This window comes from Sparus aurata, chromosome 14, assembly GCF_900880675.1.
Source record: "Sparus aurata chromosome 14, fSpaAur1.1, whole genome shotgun sequence".
Taxonomy (NCBI): domain Eukaryota; kingdom Metazoa; phylum Chordata; class Actinopteri; order Spariformes; family Sparidae; genus Sparus; species Sparus aurata.
Window position 1 is genome coordinate 9,108,658 of NC_044200.1, and position 23,702 is coordinate 9,132,359.

Consider the following 23,702-nt stretch of genomic DNA (forward strand, 5'->3'; position numbering starts at 1 on the left):
GTGCGAGTCGTGTTTGGTATCACTCGTCTTCTTCCACAGATTGGCGCGCAGATTGGACTCGCTGTCTGCATTCAAAATATGTGCCATCTGTTTGGTGATTGACTCTTGACTTGAGTGGAATGCGACTGAGCAATCATATCCTCCTTTGTAGAACTGACTCTAAGAAAGCATCGCCAGTATTATCATTTAGGTTACACTCGATTCGGGTTCTGTTATATTTCGTTTTATTCACTTGTACCCAGCTTCATTTACATAAAACCTCAGCGTGTAAATAACTCAGTGGATGTACAGTTCTCTTGAGGACAGTCAGTAGTCAGTATGATATGTAGAAGACCAGAAGGATGGCAGCTGAAATCAGAAAACTTCATCACAACGTACATTAATAATCCTAAAAGTTAGGTGCCAAGTCCAACCGGATGCAAATCACTGAGGATACTGACCTGAAATCAGCTTTGCTGTGTCATAAATTCGATAAAAAAATAAAAAAAAACATTTTTGTCAATATTCCAGTAGCCATTATCTCCAGAGACGAGCTCCCACAAGCAGTACAAAATGTGGTTATTGCTGAAGTTTGTGAAAATGTGCAGACACTAGCAAGCTTAAACGATAAGCTGAAATCCAAAGTCCAAAAACAAAAACAAAAAAGCAGAAAGCAAGAAACAAAAGACCGGCCAAGTCCAAAAAAAAAAACTAAGAGAAATTGAGGACAAACCAGAAGCCACAGAAAGCAAAACAAGGACACACACGGGGACCGGGGAACAGGCACAGGAACACTGGGTGGAAAACAAGTAAACCAACAAAGAGTGAGGGGGAAACAGGCTTATATACACAGGAATGATTAGCAGATGAATCACAGGTGTTCACAGAAAAAGGGCGGAAAAATAGACAAAGACAGGAAGGTGGGGGATGAGGATTTAACTACACATAAGTAGGAAATAACCAGGACAGTTGTGGCTTTACCATGGGCCACCTCCCTTCTTACTCCCAAAGGAATGTATGAAAATGTTGAAATTTTATCTTCATTTTAAAGACAGCGAGAAAAAATGTCCTGGATCCATCCCTTCATCTGTATCAGCACCAAAAGTCAATGGGGGCTATTCTGGGCCGAGAACATCCTCCATCCAAGTTTATTTGGGAATCCGCTCAGTAGTTTTTGTGTAATCCTGCTGACAAACCAACCAACCAACAAATGCACATTCATGGTCCACATTAGTGAGTCAGTATAACAAATGTTAAGTTATGAGGGATGAAATGGTGATCTGCATGCTGGAATCAAATCATAATGTAGGGTAAAGTAGTATGGAGGATAACTGCCATCACTTGATGTTGTTGTTTTCTGTTCCTGGCAATAAGATGGTGAACAGATTCCAGCAGACAGGCTGCAGAGTCCTGGCAGCCAGTGAGTGTACTAAACTGCTAGGATCCTGAATGCTAGGATAGTAGGGTGCATGTAAAAATCTAACATTTCTGCAGTCCTGTATGCATAGAAAGGGTACAGAAAGTCTTGTTCCCGATCTGTCAGGCATCATTTGATATTTTGAGAAAAATGCTTGAAAATCTACTGAATGCTCTCGTCTCGCTCAGCGGGTTCAAACTGCGTCCATGAGCTGTGCTTTTTGTTAAGAGACTGTGCAGTTATCGAAAAGATGATGAACAACTGTTTGTTTTGTTTTTTTTAGCTTGAGTCACTGCCTTCTTAAAACATGTGTCAGCAGTCTTAAAACCAGCTCTGATGAGTGTGCGTGGGTCACCGCGTCGCAGAACAAGCGGCAAGGAAAAAAAGCAACAGTGACAAATACGGAACAAAAGAGCGTCTTTTCTCCACTCCTCTGCTCCGCGGTAGGTTTTAAGCAGCTTATTAATAATTGAGCGTGGAGAGTTGTGCAATGGCGGATCCATCATGATCCCCCCCCCACCCCACGCCTGTCACAAACCCTGCACGGGTAGATGGATACCGAAGCGCCCTTTTTCACACTCGCGACCACAGTATATTTTCGGGGGCTGGCTGCATTATTTCACCATTTAGAAATGTGATAATGAATTTCGGCTGCGCGGAAGTTGGCTCGGGCTGGAGGAGAAAATCCCCACGTGGTAGATAAGACGGGAAGTGTGAAGAACAAGAGGAATGCAGTGTTTGAATGTGTAATCTGTGTGCATATTTAGCTCGAAGGCGCAATGGTGCATCCCTCGTGTGTCATAGATCTATTAAAAAATGCATATCACAGTGTGTGTTGTGTGTGTGTGTGTGTGTGTGTGTGTGTGTGTGTGTGTGTGTGTGTCCAGAGAAACGTTCCAACTCTACTGCAGAACAACAAGATTTGAAATGGAAATAGTGTGTACATATTTTTCCATTTCTGTGTGTGTACTTATGTCCTTAAGGCCATCAAAATGCTTTATTCTGTCTCACACACACACACATCTTCGTCTTCTTCCTCACGTCCCTCGGGGCCGGACTACCCACCAGTTTTGGGTCAAACTGGCAACAGCAGCTTATACTTGCATAACGCTCAGTTTGTCTAAACATGCGCGGAGGAGCACCCGTTAGGCGGAGCTTAGCGACCGAACGCTCGTCTGACTTCTCATCCCTGAGCCTCCTTCTGCGGTGTAACTTTACATCTGATGACAGTGTCATTAAAGTGTGTCGGCGGGGGAAATCTGTGTCGCCGCTGAATAATACAGCTCTCGGTAGGAAAATCAGACGGAGTTTAAATATGAATGCGCCTCCATGTCGTGTCCTGATCTCAACTTCAGGTAGCGCCCTGTGCCTGCTGCTATGATCTGATTCTGGGTTACATAAGCAGGCGGTGGCCTCTCAACACTTCTCAGACCGAGATGGAGAATCTTTCACTTATTCCCTTTTCCATTTCTTTCCCTGTCTTTGCGTGACCCTCTTTCTTCAGCCACGCGGCTACAGAGATGGACAGACATGACACAACAGACTGGCAGAAAAACCTGAGAGGCATCCTCCTGCGCTCTATTGATCGATTCTCTTGATGTGATTAGTTTCAGACTGAAGAGATTTTTTGTTGTTTTTTTGACGCTCAAAAACCCTGCCAGCTTCAGGAGAGGCGCCCACTTGCCTTGATTGAAATTCTTCTTCTCTCTTTGCTATTCCACCGGGGCCTCGCTTCACTGCTATCTGTGATACATTTTAAATTTTAATTAATACGCTTGACTCGGTTTGACACCGCACCTGAGCCCAGCGACGCGAGGAATCACATCTCCATTACCTGCTCGAAAAATGTGTTTCGTACTTGATGACGCACTTGTCTCGGGGTGGGGATGTTGAAAACGAGCACCCTCTTTTAGCTCAGCTTGCAGCGGCCACCACTTATTGGTTTTAAGACGGACACAATGTGACGAGATGGAGGTAGAAGTGGAAGAGGAAGCTATCATTTGTCCCTGAACGACGACAAAGCCCTTGTGACATCATCGGAGGTGGTTGGACACGCTCCGATCTGAAGAGGTCTTCAACATGACGTCAAAACATTTATTTCTTCACATGTTGTTGATATTTTCAGTCAAGTGTGAAAGATTTCGACTCAATTTCTTACATATTGCAACCTTTAAAGGGGCTAACCGATGAAAATATTTCATAAAATCTGACAGGAAGTACTTCCTTAGCTTTAACATCAATGCGTCACTACTGTACAACTTCTGTCTTTCTTTGATTTTGAGTGGATGTTGGGAATGTGTTTGTGTTTATTAATATTTTTTTTGCTGGAGCTGTATGTGTGGTCAAACCTGAAGCAGCAACTAAAAAGGGACTCTTAAAGGGATTGAACACATCAAAATCTGGTCACACGGACGCTATTGTGTCTCCAGTGGGAGCTCTGTGAAATGTGATAAAGCGATGTCTCTTGAGGCAGCGTCGGTTGTGGCTGGAGACTAAAAGTTTGGTTGTGGATTTAAAAAGACGTGGGTTCAGCAGACTTTTGTAGCCCACTGCTCAGCTTTCCTTGAGCCTAGTAGATTGAGGCTACATTAGCAGCTACATTAGCAGCTATCAGCCGTTAAGTTGCATTATTGGTAATGTAGGCTCCCGGTTATAAAAAGGAAGATAAGCATTAAAAAAAAGAAAGAAAGATGAAATCTGGTTCTGATACATCAATTTGGATTCTTTTTAAAAACTTAAAGCGAAACTCTCGCCAAAAAGCAACCAAGGCTTTATTTGGGATTGAATACGAGTCAAACCTTCGTGTGAAAGCATAATTACGACGAAAGAGGCACTTTTAAGATTTACCGTAGTTTCGGTTTTGGGCACGTTAATTTTGAACGGGAGTGCATGGGGCAAGACATGCTAGCATCAAAATCGCTATTTTTAGAGCACTAAGAAGGCTCGACACAACATGAAACTTTGCTCGTAGCATCACTAAGGTCTCTACTCATGAACAAGAGCATTGAAAACATTGTTTGTGTACACAGAGTTTATGAAAAAGAAGGTTTTTGAACTACTCACGTTAGCTGCTGCACCTCCTGCGCGTCGCCGTCATGGAAGGCAAAAAGTGTCGATCCCCGAGTGCCACCTGACAGGCACGCTTGAGGAGCGGTTCACCATTACTCTCCTGCAATGTTCTCAATGCTTTTGTTCATGAGAAGAGAACCTAGTGATGCTATGAGCAAAGTTTCATGTTGTGTCGAGCCTTTTTAGTGTTCTAAAAATGGCGATTTTGATGCTAGCATGTCTTGCCCCATGCACTCCCGTTCAAAATTAACGTGCCCAAAACCGAAACTACGGTAAATCTTAAAAGTGCCTCTTTCGTCGTAATTATGCTTTCACACGAAGGTTTGACTCATATTCAATCCCAAATAAAGCCTTGGTTGCTTTTTGGCAAGAGTTTCGCTTTAACAAGTATCTTGAAATTAAAATAATAAAACACGTGTAGACCACAGAAGCTTTTTGGAAGATTTACCAAGTGGGGAAAGGACAAATTCAGAATAAACGTACAGATATGAGATTGTAGAGACAAGCTCTCAATGCTTACCATTTTGATAATATACAATAATGTCAGAGTAGTATAAGCTCCAGTGCCACCATTGTGTAGTTATCTTTCTATCCATCCATCCATCCGCCTGTCTGGTGCTCAGCTCCTGGCAACCGCTCGCCCCTCGCTCTGTGCCCTTAGATAAACACAGCTGCTCCCACTGCATCTGCAGACAGGACTCTCGGCTCCTGATAAGATATGATCAGCTCCACTTAAAATGCTGTTTCTCCCTAATGCTGCAGGTCCAGAGCGATTGTCAATTACCCAGGAGAGCGCCAGGAAACATGCCCGCTCTTCAAAAACGTGACATTACTTTAAGATTTTGAATCTCCCAGGATTTATTTCCCCCCCAGCCAGCATCCGATTCGAAGGCTCCCAATCTTCTGGAAATCACAGACTGTTTATGAAAAGCTTGAGGACAAAGGTTCACGGTACCGTAATCTCGCTGCGCAGTAAATTAAAAAAAAAAAAAGGTCGGATAATGAAAGCTAAATCTACAGCCTGCAGTCTGTAAAAATGATTAACATGAGGTACAGTAGGGGGGCAGTGTGAACAAGGATATGCTCTGGTAACAGTTTAATTAACACAGTGTGACTGTAATCAAATTCCTTGTCAACTGTTTTTGTGTCAACGATCTTTTAAGGAATTCAGGCTACAACTGAGAAGAGCTTTCAGTCTGATTAACTGAGTCGCTGTGGATTCGTACCTTTTTTTCTTATCTAAATCGAAATGTGGTGTTAGATGTCCCAGAAGAAGCAAAAATGAATCACGATGATAGAAATGATTTTGGCGAAATGATATAACAAAAAAAAAGGTTATTTACCCAGATTAAAGGAATGGTTCGCAATTATGGAAATCATTTTTTTTTTCCAAGTCAGGGTTTCAGGTCAGCCAGGAGACATTAGCTTAGCTTAGCTTAGCCTTTAGACTGAAACAGGGGAAACAGGGTTTTGGTGGAAAAGTAAAGAAGCTTTTAGGAGAAATTCAGCTGTATTACAGGGTGGCTATTTATTTAACAAGGGGCATTTTGGAAACAGCAGTTTCTTTGTAATTTAGTAAAACGGGCAGACCTAATTTCTCTTCCCTATTAGTCCTGACCTTCTGTGCTGATCTTCGCTGTGTGGGGTGCGAGGTGCCGTGATCCCGCTGTGACGAGGAAGTGGAGGAGAGGTGGGGGAGGAGAGAAGAGGGGGAAGTATGTCGAAGGAATAATTAGAGGGGGAGATGGGGGGCTGAGGTAGGAGTGCTGCAGACTGCAGAGTGGTTGCTTCGGTCCTTGATTGCAACCCTGCTCGGTTGCACGTGGGAAGCTCCATTTTAGCCACTGAACTTCCCGAAGGATTGGATGGATAGAAAGAGCTATCCTTTTACGCGCCGAGATATCTTCATAATTCCTCCCGTGCTTCCATCAACCGCCTCACTGCTCCTCTTTGTTTCCTTGATTGGCCATTGTTCAAGCACCAGCCTCTCCCCCATTGATACTCTCGACCGTGTGTCGGCCTTTTGGATAGAAATACATTTCGCTGATTTGCAGGGGACTTACGAATCAATATCAGTGATCATGCGTCCCGTGGATGGATGCCTGCCAATGTTCCCTGGAAAGCGAGCTGCCATCTGACTCCCTCCTCTCCTCCTTATTTTCTCGCCTCGCTGTATGCTTCATTAGGCTGACTGTGGCACGTGTTTGAAGCGCCGATAAAAAGAAAAAAAACATCGTACGGGGCTAGCAATGCTAAACGGGCTCTCTAATTGGCCGTCGGGGGTTGTTGTTGTGAGGGGAAGTTGGGGTGTTTCCTGAAAGCAGGTAGCCGAGGAAGGAGAGCTAATTGCCGATTCCTTTAGTGACTATCAAAGAGGAGAAGAAGACGGAACTCGGCCTTGTTAAAAAAAAAAGAAAAGAAAAGAAATGCATCCCAGGCTTTCCCTCACACGTACAGTCACACGGTACGATGGTCTGAGAGTGAGGCTTTTAGTATTTTCTGGATTGCATGCTGACGAGAAACGAAAGGGGATCCGAGCAGGTGGCGATGGTGGAGAATGATCACAGAGCTCGTGTGGATAGATTGACATAAGAAAAGAGAGTCAGGCCTTTGTAGTGAGCTTCGTGTGTGGGTGTGTGTTTTTGTGTGTGTGTGTGCATTGTGCTCTCTACGTCGGGGTTTTGTGCATTTAACAGCCACATTCATCTCTCATAAGAACTGGCGTATCGTTGCCGTGCAATTTTTTGCACATCCAGCCTTGATTTAACGATGGCATGTTGTGCTTTTTCACGCTTTTCCTTTTCTTCAGTGTTTTATACAAAGGTTCTCGTGCACGGAAAACCATCTTGAAATTTGAAAAGGTCAAAGTACGCACAAACGAAGGGGCCTTTCTCCCGCAAGAAACACTGCTCCTTAAACGCCTCGTCAGAAGTCCTGTCTTAAAGGCGCAATATGTAATGATTGGACCACCTGTTGAATTAAAAGCAATAGGGGAGCTAGCTAACTGCTGCTAACTGTAGCTACAGTTAGCTAGTTTGCTAGCCGTCCAGCTAGCAGTCAGACTTGGAGTTCGCTGGGTGGTATCACTGGACAGACTGAGGAAACTACTGTGTCTGTTTTGAGCATTAAAGCCTGTAAAGCTATTCTTTTAGTAACCACGGATAAAATGACAAACCGTAAATCAGCATAACATCTCTCCTTAAAAGTTTCTATGGAATTGGTCAAATGTTGGGTTAGTGGTACTGCAGCATAGATTGAATAAAATACAGAAACACACGAGGTAAAAGTAAAGTTGAAGAGGTCCGACGTGGAATTGCGATGTACAATTACTGCAGAGCGGTGAGGCTAAATCACTGTGCTCGTGGCTTGCTGGTAGCACTCCGACTTGTGTTTCACCGGCCATCCTTCTTTTTCAGTATCTCGTCTGATTAAATTACAGCTGGGTGGTGTTCAACTGGGAAAATCAAGCTTCTGTGTGTGTGAGAGAGCATTTATGAGCAGTACTTTCAGAGATAAAAACGAAACACGTGCTGCATTGTTAATCAAAAAAAAAAAAAAAAGATATTGTGTCTGTATGAGTGATGACATTTGAATGCGATTGTGCGTGTTCGGCCGAATGAAGTTAGCCGTTCAGGGCAGCCATCGGGTCTCCACTCTCTTGATAGTAGACTTCAACCCATGAATCCTGATTTCCCTGTCGGCTAATCAGATAACAGTCCTCTCCTCTGGTCTCGAGGGATCAACCAATCACACTCCACCAGGTTAGCGCAATGGCAATGGCTCAGCCCATAAACGCATCACTTCCTCTTCCCTGTCCGAGGTTTAGAGCTCTGCTTCACATCAAACCTTTACTCTGAGAACTGAAACAGTAATATACAGGAGCTTATTGAGGAACCACTTTTGACAAAAAAAAAAAAAAAAGTACTCATATGAACTTGCATGAACGTTTTATTTTTTTTAAATCTTTATAAATTGAAGGGGAGGTTCGCCCAGGGCGTCATGCAAGCTAGGATCGCAAGTGGGTACGTAGCCTATGTTCTGTAAAAATTTTAACTCATCTGTGGGTAGTTTTCATTATAGTTATGGATCTTGGTGTGGCCCGGCTCTTTAGACCAAGTTTGATATGGTTCTGAGGACCAATCTAGCATGGCTGTGATATAAAGTGTGATATAAAGTTGCAACTTCCCAAACAAATACATATCACAATATCAGACAGGATGCAACATTGTGTGAACGTCACCAGCAATCAATCTAACCGCAGAATGATAAACAGCATCTAAGGCCTTAAGAGTAGAGTCAGAGGCACACCTATAAATCACATCACCAAAATCCATAACTGAAAGAAAAACAGCTTCAGCAGTCCTTTACCTTGAGCCTCAGGGCACCTCCCCAGCTACCAGTCCTTACTCTGTTTTGACAGGTCTGTGCTGGACTTGAACCAGCCACTTCCACTTCCAAAAAGTTGTTGATGTGGGGTTGTACTCATCAGAAGTATAAATAAATATAGTCTGCGTTAGATATTACTCTCTAGTCTCATAAATTGAGGATAATTGTGCCATATTTTGTTAAAATTGCAGCCGACGCTAGAGTCGTCTATTTGACTGCTTCAGAGTGTGTTGTGAAAATTGCCTTTCATCTTATTAAAAGGACAAGAAGTGGCTTTCACACGGAAAATGTGGACGAACAGGTGAAAGAATGGAAAGGAATGAAAAGATAATAACATCGCTGTAAGAATTTCCGACCATCAAAACAAGGCTTAAGTGGGTTTATGTGTCAGCAGGAGCCTCCTTTACAGAGTCTGCTCTGCTTGTCAAACAGCTAAAGGAGATGTTCACTGGCCCAGAGTCCTCCCACACACAGCTGCTCCCAAATAATCAGCCTGCACGTGTGTGTGTGTGTGTGTGTGTGTGTGTGTCTGTGTTTGTGTGTGTGTGATTTCATATGTGCAGACTCATGAATCCTTGTTTATGATGAGTTTGTACGTGCCTGTGTTTGTCCTTTCATAGCACACTGTCGTACGTGTTACCTGTGGTTTTGTGCGTGTGTTCAGGCTTGTTTATCTGATCTTTTGGCACCCTGTGTGTGTGTGTATGTGTGTGTGTGTGTGTGTGTGTGTGTGTGTGTGTGTGTGTGTGTGTGTGTGTGTGTGCGTGTGTGTGAGTGTGTGTGTCTCCCTCTTTATCCGACAGCTCCATGCCTATCCGGCCGCTCTCTCATCCTATTAAGACTTCTCCTCCCAAGGGATCTGCTTGTCCGTGTGCTGGAGATCACAGTCTGGCTCTGCTGCTGAGCCAAGTAGGACTCAGCGAAGGCCAAAGCCAGCCGTCAAATATTTGTATCATCAAAAGCTGAGATATCCACCATCTGAAAGTAAAACAAAATGCAGCGACTGCGCATCAGATCCTCTCTCGAGAGAGGTTTTTCAGCACCTTAGAGAGGTCAGAGGTCGAAAGAGCGGGGTAGCTTCCCTTGAGCAAACAAAGTCTCCTGTGTGAAGAAATATAAGTAGGGAAGGTGGTTGCTGTCACATTGGCTTGAACCTATTCCTTCTAATGTGGGGACCGTGTGACTTGTTATGCAAACTTCATGAACGAAACATAAGCAAATCATGAATATGGGAATTCTTCAGCTGACGGAAGTGACAAAAAAGTCATCAAATAGTGATAAATAATGAAAAAAACATTCCCCTTTCACTCGAATGTGGTTTTAAACACGAAAATGCTCACCACAATGAGAAGATCGATACCGGTATCATGTCTGTATGCTCAGTATTGAGGTACTGCCATTAGCTGGTTAGCTTAGCTTAGCACAAAGACTGCAAATGGGGAAAACAGCTAGCCGGGCTTTGTCCCTAAGGTAACTTTATCCGTCTACCAACACCTGTAAAGCTCGCTGATCAACACGTCAGATCCTTTTGCGGGAAGATATCCATTTCATGCATTTTCAGAGTCGTAAACAGCCTCATGAGTACTGTAAAGATATCGTGCCAACTTTGCCTCCCGTTGGTCTCCGTCGTGGAATGCTTTGTTGCGCCAATCTCCGTTAATCATTTACATCAGTCAGAGGTCTTGTTCTTATTTTGGAACAAAACTCTATTAATGCCTGTGTGATTTTCCCAGTGAAGTCATGTGGAGTATGAAATTAATTTCTGCTGTGCCTTGGCTTGTGTCTCCAGATGGCCCTGTGATCTGGCGGATGCTGACCTACCCCCCGACTCGACGGGCCCTCCTGGTGGGCTGCGGTCTTCAGATGTTCCAGCAGGTTTCAGGGATGAACACGGTCATGTGAGTTCAACCAATCTATTATGATTTGACTCTTGCTGAGGTTCAGATGAAGATTGTTGTCCGGGCACCAAGATGTCAGGGCTCGGACCTCCTCTCTGTGGGCTGTCTCATTGTCGCTGGGGATCAGGCCGGTGACCGCCTTGTCGTCAGAAAAACTTGATGGAGCTTTGCAGGTTCTGCCTGTATGTTAGACCAGCTGAATGACTGGTCAGGTGCAATGCATGCTGATCAATTAACTGATAGATTTACCCAGAGCCCTACGGACCATATCTTTACAGCGATGGCAGATCACAGAGCCTCCCAATAGAATCTCTAGCTCTTTTAAAAGGTAGGGCTCTCTATCCAGTAATTTATATTGCCCACTATGAACTATCTGAAGTCTCTGTGAATCACGTGACAACAAAGCTTTTTGGACTTCTGTTGTCAGGACTTTTCTGTAATCTGGGGCTTTGAATGTACCTGAGAAAGAAATAATCAGTGACAAAAGTCAGTGTAGTTGGACAGAACGTTACATTCTCTGACCCGTACAAGGCAGCTGGATCCGTGAGATCAAGTGAGAATCCATCCCGCCAAGCCTCAAGCTTTGCACTTGTGTCTTAACCACAGTGGTTCCGACCAATCAGCATCCTACGAGGAACTACTGGCAGCTGCGAGTGCTGTTCAGGTCTGACAATGGCGAGAGAAGCAACCGATTGTTTGAAAGCAGCAGTGGTGTTTAGTATAGGAGCCAGAGAGCTTTGCAGAAGAGCAAATAACACCACTGAACGCTATTCACAGTGGAAAAGAAGTTTCTCTCTTGAGTTTGAGGACACCCACCTGCTACACCATATGGTTTTGTTGATTTGACTGGTCAAAGAGTGATGGTTTGTTCAGTATTTTATTTTGACAGTGTGTGCACTTTGCCTCTTGAGGTTGTGTGACTTTGTCATTTATTCGTACCATTGATCCAACTGCACAGTCTGCCCTGTTACTGGACTATATCACGGTCGAAAAAGAAAGTCACAGTGTGTTTTTATCTCTTTGGCCCTCAGAGTTAATCCAAACAATGATGATACATAACACTCAGGCAGCTGTCCATTTTAAACACAAGAGCGATCCAGACAGATGTATTTGGTTGAGCAGCAACATATGAAATCACGAAACATTTCTTTCATCTTACATAACACATCGTACACCGGGGAGCCGTCGCCTCATCGCATTACTGCCCACTTGCCTGTGAAGGGACGGATCACCTCTCCTCTTTTATTCTTTTTTATCTCTCCATCCGAAGAGATTGTGTCATCTGTCTCTGTCTCACCTCCCCTTTGAGATGAACTATATTACAAGCTCTGTAAACAATCTGTGGATGTGTGCTGTTGCTTAGCAACCCTCGGAGGTGAGAGCAATAGGACAAGCGTGCGCCCTTACGACTGTGTTTGTGTGTGTGTGTTTGCACGCATGTGTGAATTTGATGCACAAAATGTGACACTATGGACTTTGGAGTCTGCACATGTGCACCTGTGTGTGTGTGTGTGTGTGTGTTTGTGTGTGTGTGTGTGACTTGTGCACTCTCATGGATATGTGTGTGTGACTGAAGGCATGGATATCACATATGCGTGCTTGCATGTTGAGATTCAGGTGTGGTTAGCAGTGGCATCTGTCACACATCTCTTGAAAATACTGTTTGTGTGCCTCTCACTGAATATCTGTCAACTGACTGCCTGCCTCCCCTGCTGCATCTTCATCTTCACCTCCTGCTAACAGACTGAACACCAGTGGGGACCAACTAAATCTATCACAGCTCTGTCCGCATCCTCCTTTCTGTCTCTCTGACTTGTGTATCTGCCAGTTTATCTGTGCTAACAGTGGCCCATTTTCACCGAGCATTGTGTTATGTTTACACCTGCCACATTAAAATGTGTCTGTGGGTCCACAAATTGAAAACTGATTGCCCTTTCATTCGCAAAAAATATCCGCTGTGGCTTCCTTTGGTGATAATTACATCCTTCAGAACTGACATTAAAGGCCTCATCCTGCTGACAATCAATTTTTGACAATACTGTCTCAGTTTGACTTGTTTGCTCTTTGTCTGCTTGGCGCCATTTCCTGCTTGGAAGACGTTCAAATTGACTCATGTCGGCAAGGTGAACCAGATACATCAAAGTAATGTTAAAGAGGCTGCACACCTACACAGCCGTTAACACATATTTGGATAATTAGCTCTCTAGTCAGGTTGAAGGTGAGTAATTATGATACCTTTTTTTAACAGATGCAGCAAAAATGATTGGAAAGTAAGGAAAACTTAAGTCAAGAATAGTCTTTCCCTGCCCACACCTTGGACCATGAACCATGGAACTGTCGCACCCTGGGAACATGGGACCCTAGGAGAGCGGAAATGTAGAGCAGCTAACATACAGTAGATCGTAGGAACATTGGACCCTGCGAATTTAGGAGCCTGGGAGCATAAGATCCGGGGAATATGCCACCGTTGGAATGTAAGACACTGGGAACATAGGACTTTTGGAACTTAGGGCCATGGAAACATAGCACCCAGTGAACATACAACTGTGGGAAAATAGGGCCCTAGGAACAAAGGACCTTGGGAACATACCTCCTTTGGGCAATAGGACCCTGGGAACATCGATAGGCTCCGAGTTCAGAGTCTTTCGACTATCAGCTCATCCAAGCTATGTCAATGCCAAATGTATCTGAGGGTAGACGTCCCCTTTTCTGTGTTATCATGTTTGGTTCAGGAAAGGAGGCAATGCAAAACATATAATTCAGTTATTAATATGGCCACCATGGCCACCACAATGCGTTTTTTCGATGGCTCCATATCTGAAAATGTTCAGGGCACCAAACTGAACAACAGTTTCAAGTTTCATGCTTTTATGAAAAAGTGACCAAAAAAAATTATATATGTATCACCTGGACCATAGGTTAAAATAAGACTGTCTCTCTGTCTTCAGGACAGCATTTGAGCATTATTTTCCCCTTGTAGAGAAAAAAAAACATCACATCATGGTCGCAACGTAGGGAGCCAGAATCTTTAGCAGAGTGCAGAAAGCAGAGACTTGGCACATGCGATTGATGGAGACTTTCCTTCCAGATAATCTTATAACCAATACAGGCTGAGAGCAGCACACAGACAACAGAACAACAAGAAAGGAACAGCAGGAACACCAGGACATCGAGGTGCAGCTGTGCTGGACAGGAGGATTGTTATAGCTTGTAGTAATTATAAGCCGTTTTTATTATATCATTTATTAAAAATGGAGAAAATAAGAAAATATATCACAATTTAGGATTAAATGGAGAAACTGAGTTGGGTCCAAAAGTGTTTTTTGACCGTATATCAAGTAAAAAACGTCAAGAATTTGGGAAATTGAGAGTACATGGTCAACCTACGGGAGAAATGAATAACTAAATGTTGAACTCATCTTATCAGCTGATAGCCAGATTGTTTTTCTCGGTCTTTGTTCTGGTCAACATGGTGATCTGTGTCTTTCCTGTATTTTTTAGCCAATCTAGAGAGTTTGCTGCTTCTTTCCTGGCATTGATGTCACTCATCCTGTGCGCTTCTTACCTCTGTGTACTTTGCCAGCCTGTCTGTTTACCACCCATCTTTTTTGTTCCCATGCGAAGCTGCCAGGCTTGCCCTATTAGCCGCTGAGATATAAAAGGGGTCTGGGGAGCCAGTAAATCAGCCGGGCTTAGAGACAAGCTCCACTCTCCCTGTCCCCAGCTGCTTTCCCTGATTAAACCACCGGGCTGGCACAGAGAGAGAAGGAAAAGGGCAGCGAGAGGAGCTGGCAGACTGTTTAAATGAAAAAAAGGAAAGAAAATGCAAATCATCGAGAGCAGCACATATTGTCCGTCACTCGGCTCTGACAGTCCGTTCTCTCAAGTCTGGAACTCGACAGGAGCTAATTCATGGAGTTCACAGATTTATTTTTTTTTCTCGTCAAATATGCTCATACAAAGGGTTTGAGTTACATTAGCACATTGTGCCACTTGAAGTCCTCCTTCCAGCGAGCCTCGAAGGAAAAGTCTCCGACCAGCACTGAGCGTCTCCGGTCGTCGGCAGGGGAATAAAGGCAACGGATCGGCCGAAGGTGGAATCTAACAACCAGCTCAACCAATCGTTTAGTTAGCTAACACGTTTCCCACAGATCTGCCCTTTTGGATCTGACTCACTTGCAGACTCTGAGAAATGTTTGTATATCTGAATCCCAGTCTGTCAAATGCCACAGATAATGGAGATGACTCCAAATATGTCACTTTGATCTCAGTAGCAATTTGTTCAGTCTGACATTATTCAGTCAAAACAGCAGAAGGCCAGACTCTGAATCTAGCCAGTGATGGATTATGAGAACCAGATACTGTATAGATAGATGATGTCCTGTTTGTTTCAAGTCGTTCATCCAACAAATACATCAAAACACTTGAAACTTTCAGATTCCCTACCCGTACCCCTGCTTGTGTGTAAGAAGTGCCAGAAATAGGTTGTGATAACTGACAGGGGAAATATGTGTGAAAATCTGTAATTAATTGGGGAGAAATACAAGAGAATTATGACCCTGGGAGGAAGCCAAGAGAGGATGGGGTTGGAAAGTATTACGATATCTACTCTATCGTTATTTAGGAGGTCTTATTATGCAAATTTTTAGGTTCATACTTTTATTTGGAGGTCCTAGTTGAATATTACATATTTAAATTTGATTTTTTTTTTTTTTATCACATTATTTCATTAAAACATTATTTTTCTCATATGGTGCATTGTTGCATCTCCGTTTTGACCACATAGCAACACATCTCGCTTCTGTTCAATCGTCAGTGAGAATTGCACATTTGCATTACTTCACAGGCAGGATGTAGCCAATCAAAGGCAGAGTAGGGCGTGTCATGCTGAGCAAGGTAGTGTGATCTAAAATAACGCTGCTACAGTAGTAGCAACTGTATGTCTACTGACAGATTGGAGTGTAAATATTTTATAATAAATATATATAAATATATATTCATATAAAGCCTATTACACAGTGACGCACATAAGTTACGGAAGTAAAGGTTCGACTCCAAACCAGGCGTTTCAGTGAGTGCAGGAACAGTGTTTTCTGTGGGAGAGAGTGGCATGGACTTTGGGCTTTTTCACTTTGCAGACCTTTTACATGCACAAAAATAACACAGTAAAGGAATGGCAAAAATTCCCAAATCAAAATATGACCTCTTTAAAGCATAAAACAACATGTTATACAATTCTGGTGTAATTGATTGAAAATGTGTTTTCTCATGAAGAATTTGGCCTGGATCAAAAGTTCAGGGAACTCATTCTTTCCCCGTTCGGTCAGACATTTTTTAATTGGGTGGCTCAGGTGCATAGAAACAGAGAGGGGGCGCAGAGAGGCTGACAGACTGTCAGGAGATGAAATAAATGTGACAGAGAGGCTGAGAGAGCAGGGATGTCATGGAGCCAGCCCACTTTCATTGGAATGGTGTGAATCCAGTGGTCGCACATCATACAGACAACCCCCCCCCCCCCCGAGATCATTCCTTTTCCTTTACTCACACTCTATGTGACTAACATACGGCTCATACGGAAGCTGAAGTTCTGCCAAACACGAGTGTCATCAGTTCAATTTAATTTTTTAATTTTTTGATTAACAGCGAAATTCCCTCAAAGATGCTGGTTGGATGATCAGTGCTTTTTCAGCTGAATACCCACTTGCAGATTGCACTTGGTGCAGGTCCATGTGACAAACTGCACGCTAATTAGTTCCCTCAGTGGCGGCAGTGCGCTGTCTTTTCACACGCATTTGTACAGAAAACACTCAGCTGAATATATTCCGTACAACACACAGTCGCTGACTGTTCCAGGTTATATATATCTCTATATATCTTCATGTGCGTTACAAACACTGTCTCCTTTGGGCATCATTACTTTTGATAGACCTGCAGTATATTACTTAGTAAACTAAGAACAGCTCCCACTTAGTAAACACATTCAAGCCATAATACAAATAGCATCACTCAATATTGTTATGTAAGCAATCCCTGCATCCAATCAAGAGTTGTGTGATGGTATCATTAGACATAACAGTTTTCTCTCAAGAGAGTTGTTGTTGTGAGCAGTAGAATAACCATGAAAATACCCAACAAAAACTGAATGAAGGTCACAGAAATGCAAACAATTTAAACATGTAGCCTACACAACCACAGTAGGGGGACAAAAATCGAGAAATTACGAAATAGACAAAATCCGAGCAACTCAACAACATTAGGCAGGAGTGACGCTCTGCTTCTGACACATGCATATGCGGAAACTTTGTTAATTTATGCTGCACAAAAATGTAATTTCTTAAATGTTCAATGTTAATGTCGTGATAACGCCACACTGGTGAGGCTCAGGCACAAAAACCATGGTAGTTCCAGTAGGTAGGTCAAATCTGGGAAATAATATGCTGCGTGACAGGTATATGAGTGCAGTACGTGCTCTCGGTCACACACATAGGACTGTTTTTCCTGGCAGGTTGATTTGAACTCATGTGTCAGGCACACTCTCTCTGGACTCCTGGTTGTTATATGAATAACCTCTCAGCCCTCACACACACACTCACACACACACACACACACACACACACACACACACACACCGCAGCCCTGTCAGGGACGGCTGTGTGATGAGAGATGTGTTTGTCAATAATACATCTCTCTGGAACCAAAGACGTGTCAGGTGTTGTGTCTGGTCGGCTTGCCTTTCTACCCTCCCTGAACGCCTCCCCGCCTGACTGTCTGCTGATGGATGAAGGGGCTGGACAGCTATACTGATGATTATAGATAAATAAATGGGTGATTGCACTGCTGGATTTTTATTTTTCTTCTTCTCTGTCCACCTTTCGCTCTCCGTTGTTCAGACGTAAATGCAGAAAAAAATGTGGTACAGCAGTGGGTCAAATTAGATACATTCCCCACTGGATCATTTTGGTTCAATTAGCCACATAATCTAGCATGTAAAGGTCACTGTGGGCTGGTGGCAACTGCTGTGTGTGTGTGTGTGTGTGTGTGTGTGAGTGTGTGGGAGCACGCTTGCGTCTCGTAAGGGCGAGTCTGCGGACTGTGTTGACAAAGCGGCGGGGGGAAAGAAGATGGAGAGAGACGGATCGAGCAGGGGAGGGGGAAGAAAAAAGAGAGAGATAAAGGAGGAAAGAAGAAGAAGAGGACAGAGAGAGATGACATTGATGATGATGAGGTGGAGGAAGGCGTGGACGGGGATGGAAGGCCGCTGACAGGCAGAGGGAGGGGAAGATGGATTTATAAATGGAGACGGAAAAAAGGGGACGAGAAATATTGAGTACAGCGGAGCAGTGGGAGAAAAACCCTGTATTATTTCATTAGTTTTTCTGTCCCTTTGATATATTTTGTGAGAAGCACTTTGAATGGGTTCGTGCTCCCGAGTTCAGGGTTTGCAAGAAGTAGTATCAGTAGGTTACAGCTAAGAAGACAGTCCCATGACAAACAAAAAATGTCTTCAAAATGACAAAAAATAGCAGCCGGCTTCAGATGCAAAAATAGGATTAGTTACTTATACATCCGAAAGATGACAAAGTATGAAAATCAGCAAAAAAAGTTTTTGCATATTTCCTTTTATTTACTTCAGTCAGCTTTATGTCTGTTCTTGTGTAGCTGCTGTTCATGGTTTGAAATCGCATCGCATCCATATCTGATTAATGATTTAATATAAAATATTCGTTCACTGAAATAAAGATCGTCTCTGGTTCAAAATGACATTGACTGCGAAACAGTGACAGGTCATATGCCTCCAACTGAGCCGAGTTCTGCCGATAACAGTAGTTTGTAATGTGTCGACAGACCTCGAAAAAGAAAAAAAGTTAAGCTTTTATTGAACCAGCAAAGGGAAATTCGGTGAAAGTAGCAACAGAGCTGCTGCCAAAGGTTGCCGTACCCTCAGCATCCTGTAGTAAGAAACAGTTATAGATCAGAAAATTACCCAAATTAGAAAAGTGACATTTACTGGCTGTGTTTCCATGTTAGTGATAAGATGCTACAAGGTAAGTGCTATGGGTCGTTAGTTTTGACTTAATTGGTCATTTGTCAGCGTCTTCCAAAACTACATATGTCACTGTTCCCAAAACAACATGACTGTTGCAGCGTAGCAGCGACACACGATACAATCTTTGTTGTACGGCCGCAGTTTGGTTAGGTTTAGGCACTAAAACTACTTGGTTAGGTTTGCGTTAAAATCCCTTAATTACACTAACGCCTGGAGAGCAGTTGGCATTGACATTGTATACTACCCAGAAGAAATTAATAATCAAAGTATTTTCCATTTTCTTTACCTTTGTAAAAGCACAAAAAGCCAAGGGAAGGCAACAAATCCTCACCTTTCCTATGTAAGAACCATGAAATATATGGTTATTTTGTTTAAGACTCAAACAATTGAGTGATGGAAATAGTTTGAATTTTCATTCAATTGGTCGAACAATTATTTCAGCTCTAATTTTATATACTTGAGGGGAGTTGAATTAAAGTTAACCTGCAATATTTCCCTCTGAATTATAATGGAGAAGAAGTGTAAAGTAACATGAAATTTAACAAAAGATACTTGAATTTGTACTTAAATACACTATAAACTAAGTGGACTTGAGTAAAAGCACTTAGTAACTTTACACCACTGTCTAGGAAATGTGGTACGTTATTAATTCAATTCTGTAATTTAGAATCAACCAAAACGGGGGAAACAAAAAAAAAAAATCCACAGATGGTTGGTGTTATATAGTACGCATCTATGATATGATATGATGAGTGTTTGATGTCGTCAGTGGGCAGTTCGATGTATTGTTGGTGACACAGGCCAGTTGGCTCTCACAGATGGTCACAGACAAATGTCATGTTGGAAATGTCACTAGACGCCAGTTTTTACATGGTCACTCTGCTGGCAAGCCTACAAGGAGCTGGCACAGCCAACTGTGTGTGTGTGTGTGTGTGTGTGTGTGTGTGTGTGTGTGTGTGTGTGTGTGTGTGTGTGTGAGTGTATTGTGCACATTGTGGGAGAATTGCCCAAATCAGCCTTGTTTTTTTAATGCGTTCCCGTGTGTGCTTGTATGTTTTCAAGCGTTCAAAAGCAGCTTAATCATGCCAACCTCCTCCACTGTCTCCGACAGGGTCGCATCAAGATCCTCTTTTAATGAGAAATATTCTAATTATCCCTCTAATCAAAAGCACACCGAAACACATTACGCTTGTACACCCCTCACTGTTGCGCAAACGTCTCATTTGCTTAATGCACAGTAAGATGTCATTTGTGTGGCATGTTGATTCTGTAGATGGAGCGGCGTTTACAATGTGCAAAATACATGTTTAGCTAAATGCAGATTATACACGAAGTCATACAGAGAAAAAGCCATAGAAACAGAGTAAATTGATCAACAAAGTGACCAGGCTGAGAGAGTCACCCTGAGCTAGTTTGTATTCACCCATACAAGTGTTTTCACTTGTGTTTCCTGAGTAGACCTCCTCTCAGGACTGTGGGTGTCTGTGCCTACTGTGCTTCATTGACACCTCCCTCTGTCTCTTGTTCGTTTTGTTAAAGGCATGTCAACTCGCACCTTTATCATTAGTATAAGTCCACGAGTTTAGTACCGTACAGGATTTTAGTGAGGACAGTGAAAGCACCTGTGCCCATGTGCATTGCCCAGCGATTCAACAGCTAACAGCGAAGTTAGCCCACTGTTTGCGAATTTACAGTAAGTAGAATCTATTTAGTCTACAGTGCTAAAATCCCACATTGAAAACTACACTTAGATAAGTAGTTTGCTTGTGATTTGGAACAATGAAAATCAACCGATGTCTTGTGATTATCACCACGCACAAAACACACCAGAAAGTGGCACAATGAGATTTTTCTGCACATCTTTTTCGACATAGTTAATTAAATGGGCTCGGGCGCTAAACTGCCAACTCTGTCGCTACATTGAATGTTGGCAATCACAAAGGCGGGAAAACCGACAAAGGGAGGAAGTAGAAAGAGAGACAAGACACAGGAGGATAGAGCTTCAAAATAAAAACAGGAAATAACTAAACCACAAACTATAGCAGCAGATTATTCCGGAAGGTTCAGCAAAAAAAATGGATTGTGCAACACTGCTAAGATACGTACGTTTATTTCATTTCAGATAGTCCGGCTCTCTGTCTCCTCAAAACTTAATACACTGCTATTGGTCTACAGCACCTGACTTAACTTTTCAAAACTTTTCAAATATCCATTGTGTGTGAGACTCTGCAGAGCTTTGTCCAGCACTTGTTAGTAGGGAGCGCAGCAAACCAAGTGAAACCACAAGCAGTTAAAAACAGGTCCAGTTATTTACAGCGGTGAATGTGCTGTTTGATGCTGCTGCTGCATTACCCTTGCTTCGTGTTTAGCGGTGATGTAAACCACTGCTCATTTTGTCACGTCTTGGGGGTCAGGCAGGCAAAACAAACTGTGTTTTCATTCTGTGATGATGACAGACATCTGCAGATGCTACACTTTGCACTCTGTGTGTGTGTGTGTGTTTGTGTGTAGTCGTGGATCAGAACATCCGATCCATCTGCGGCGTACCTATTTGGGCAAAGCGCTTTTGTTCCAGGGCATAAATGTGACGCAGCTCTGTGTTCGTATGCATTCATTTGAAAAATAGGCCAGTTCCCACGAGACTCTCCATCTCCCTCCACCTCCCTGTGTGTCTCTCTCTCTTGCTGCCTCTCCAGCCACGTCCCGTCCTGTCTGTCCATTTATCATTCGCTTCTTCACGCCTACACCCCCCCCCTTCTTTATTTTCTCCAACCATTCATTCTTCTTCTCATCGCCTCTCAGTCATTTTCTCACTTACTTATTTCCTGCTTTCCCTCTCTTCCTTACTCTGTGTCTCGGCCACTCGCTCGCATGCAAACACTAGCTTGTTCATTTACACCCACTCACTCACTACTTGCCTGCTCACACACTTCTTTCACACACACACGCACACTCTCTCCCACTGTAGCCTTACAGTGATTCTTCCGTCTGTCTCCAGCTCCTATAAATCCATAGTATTAAGTTACATTATTAGATCAGCACTCCGTCAATAAGTAGCACTCTGTTAGAGCGTTTCCTTCTTATAGACAAAGGAAACCTCCCCGGTCAGTCATTTCACACCCTCACGCACACTCACACACACACACACACACACACACACACACACACACACACACACACACACACACACACACACACACACACAGGTGTGTCATCAGTCACTGTTAACCACTCCAGCAGCATCATGACCTTCTCTGTCAGTCAGGCCAGTATCCTTTGTTAACTCTGGAATACAAAGTACACAAAAACACCAAGTATCATCCCAATGATTTATGACATGTGTTTTAGCCTATCAGCGTTGTTTGGTGTCACAGCTCCACAGTTAAGGAGCGGGTTAGAAAAAGATCACGATCAAAAAGTTTGCCGGCATGATTCAAAATGACTTTGACTCAAACTGTGGTCTCCGGTGTCAAAACAGTTTTGAACAAGTCCACCATTCTGGACTTGCAAACTTAAGGGGCGTTCAGACCAAACGCGATAGACGCGAATACAATCGCTTCAGACGCTTAATTCGCGCCGCGCCAGACGCTCCATTCGCGCCGCGTGATCATTTTGGACTATTCGCGTCATTCGCGTCATTCGCTTCATTCGCGTCATTCGCGCTTGCCCGCTTGCCCGCTCATTTTTGAACCGGTATTTCTCAACCCGCTGTCTTTCCACGTCTATCATGGCTGATATCACCACCGTTGCTGTACTGTGCCTGCTGTACAAGTCCCAGAAACGCCGGAAAACCACCCGCCGTCGTGTCTGGGTTCATGAAGTCCTCCGAAGACACACAGAGCTGGGGGAATTTCACTGTCTCCTCCAGGAGCTCCGTCTGGATGACGACCGGTTCCAGCGGTAGCTCAGGCTGACTGGAGCCCAGTTCGAGGACCTGTTAGCTCGGGTCGGTGCCAGGATCTCCCGCCTGGACACCAACTACAGGCGCTGCATCTCAGCTGTGGAGCGCCTGTCCATCTGTCTGAGGTGAGCTACAACTAGCTTCTCCTCCACCGTTGCCCTGAGCAACCGTAAACAACCGTACGTGATGGAAGTGACGTCGTCGGCTTGAACTCGTCGCTGATTGGAAGTCGCGGCGCGATACAGCTTGAAAAGTTGGATATTTTCAACTTTATTCGCGCCGCGCCAGACGCTTCATTCGCGCCGCGCCAGACGCTCCAGACGCTTCAGACGCTCCAGACGCTTCATTCGCGCCGCGCCAGACGCTCCATTCGCGCCGCCGTCGCCTGAATCGCGTGTAATCACGGCATTTACATTGATTTTCAATGTAGAGTAGCCGCTCCATTCGCGTCTATCGCGTTCGGTCTGAACGCCCCTTTAACACTCTCTGTATGTTTTATATTAAAAACCCTCCAGGCTTGTATTGTGAAAAACTTAATGACAATGAACAGAGCGACTTGAAATGTCGCTTCTGTGATCGTGATCGTTGTATTGAGTTGAAGAAAAAAATACAATGTGTCACAGTTGGCATGATGGACTGTAGTGCTGCTGTCATAGAGCTCAACAGTGAGGTTCCGGAAGTGAAAATGCCATTCATATTCTGCATATAGATTTTGATTATTGGCCATAATGTCGTAACCATCCAAAGTAGACTTACCACGAGCTATCAGATTGTCAAACGATGATATATGATCCTGTAGAAGCCACAGGTCTGTATGATATCAATCTCGTTTTGAGAAAAACATGTTTTATTCGCGATGTCATGGATAAGTACTACACTACCCACAATCCTATAGTGCAACAGCGACATCTCTGATTGGTGGAGCTCGCTGTTACCATGGAAATGTTTACCAAACCCGCAAATTTCATGTTAGCTAGTTACTGCTAACACTGAACTCTACGATCG

General features: G+C 43.6%; 1 protein-coding gene across 2 annotated transcripts in view; it reads left to right on the forward strand.

The window, feature by feature from the left end:
* Window positions 1–23,702, forward strand: part of LOC115595931 (proton myo-inositol cotransporter) — a 72,501-nt gene that overhangs the window by 33,784 nt on the left and 15,015 nt on the right. For both annotated transcript variants that reach the window (XM_030440779.1, XM_030440780.1), the window contains one exon: window positions 10,641–10,749. In XM_030440779.1, the coding sequence (XP_030296639.1) occupies window positions 10,641–10,749 (109 nt within the window). The remainder of the gene's footprint in view (window positions 1–10,640; window positions 10,750–23,702) is intronic.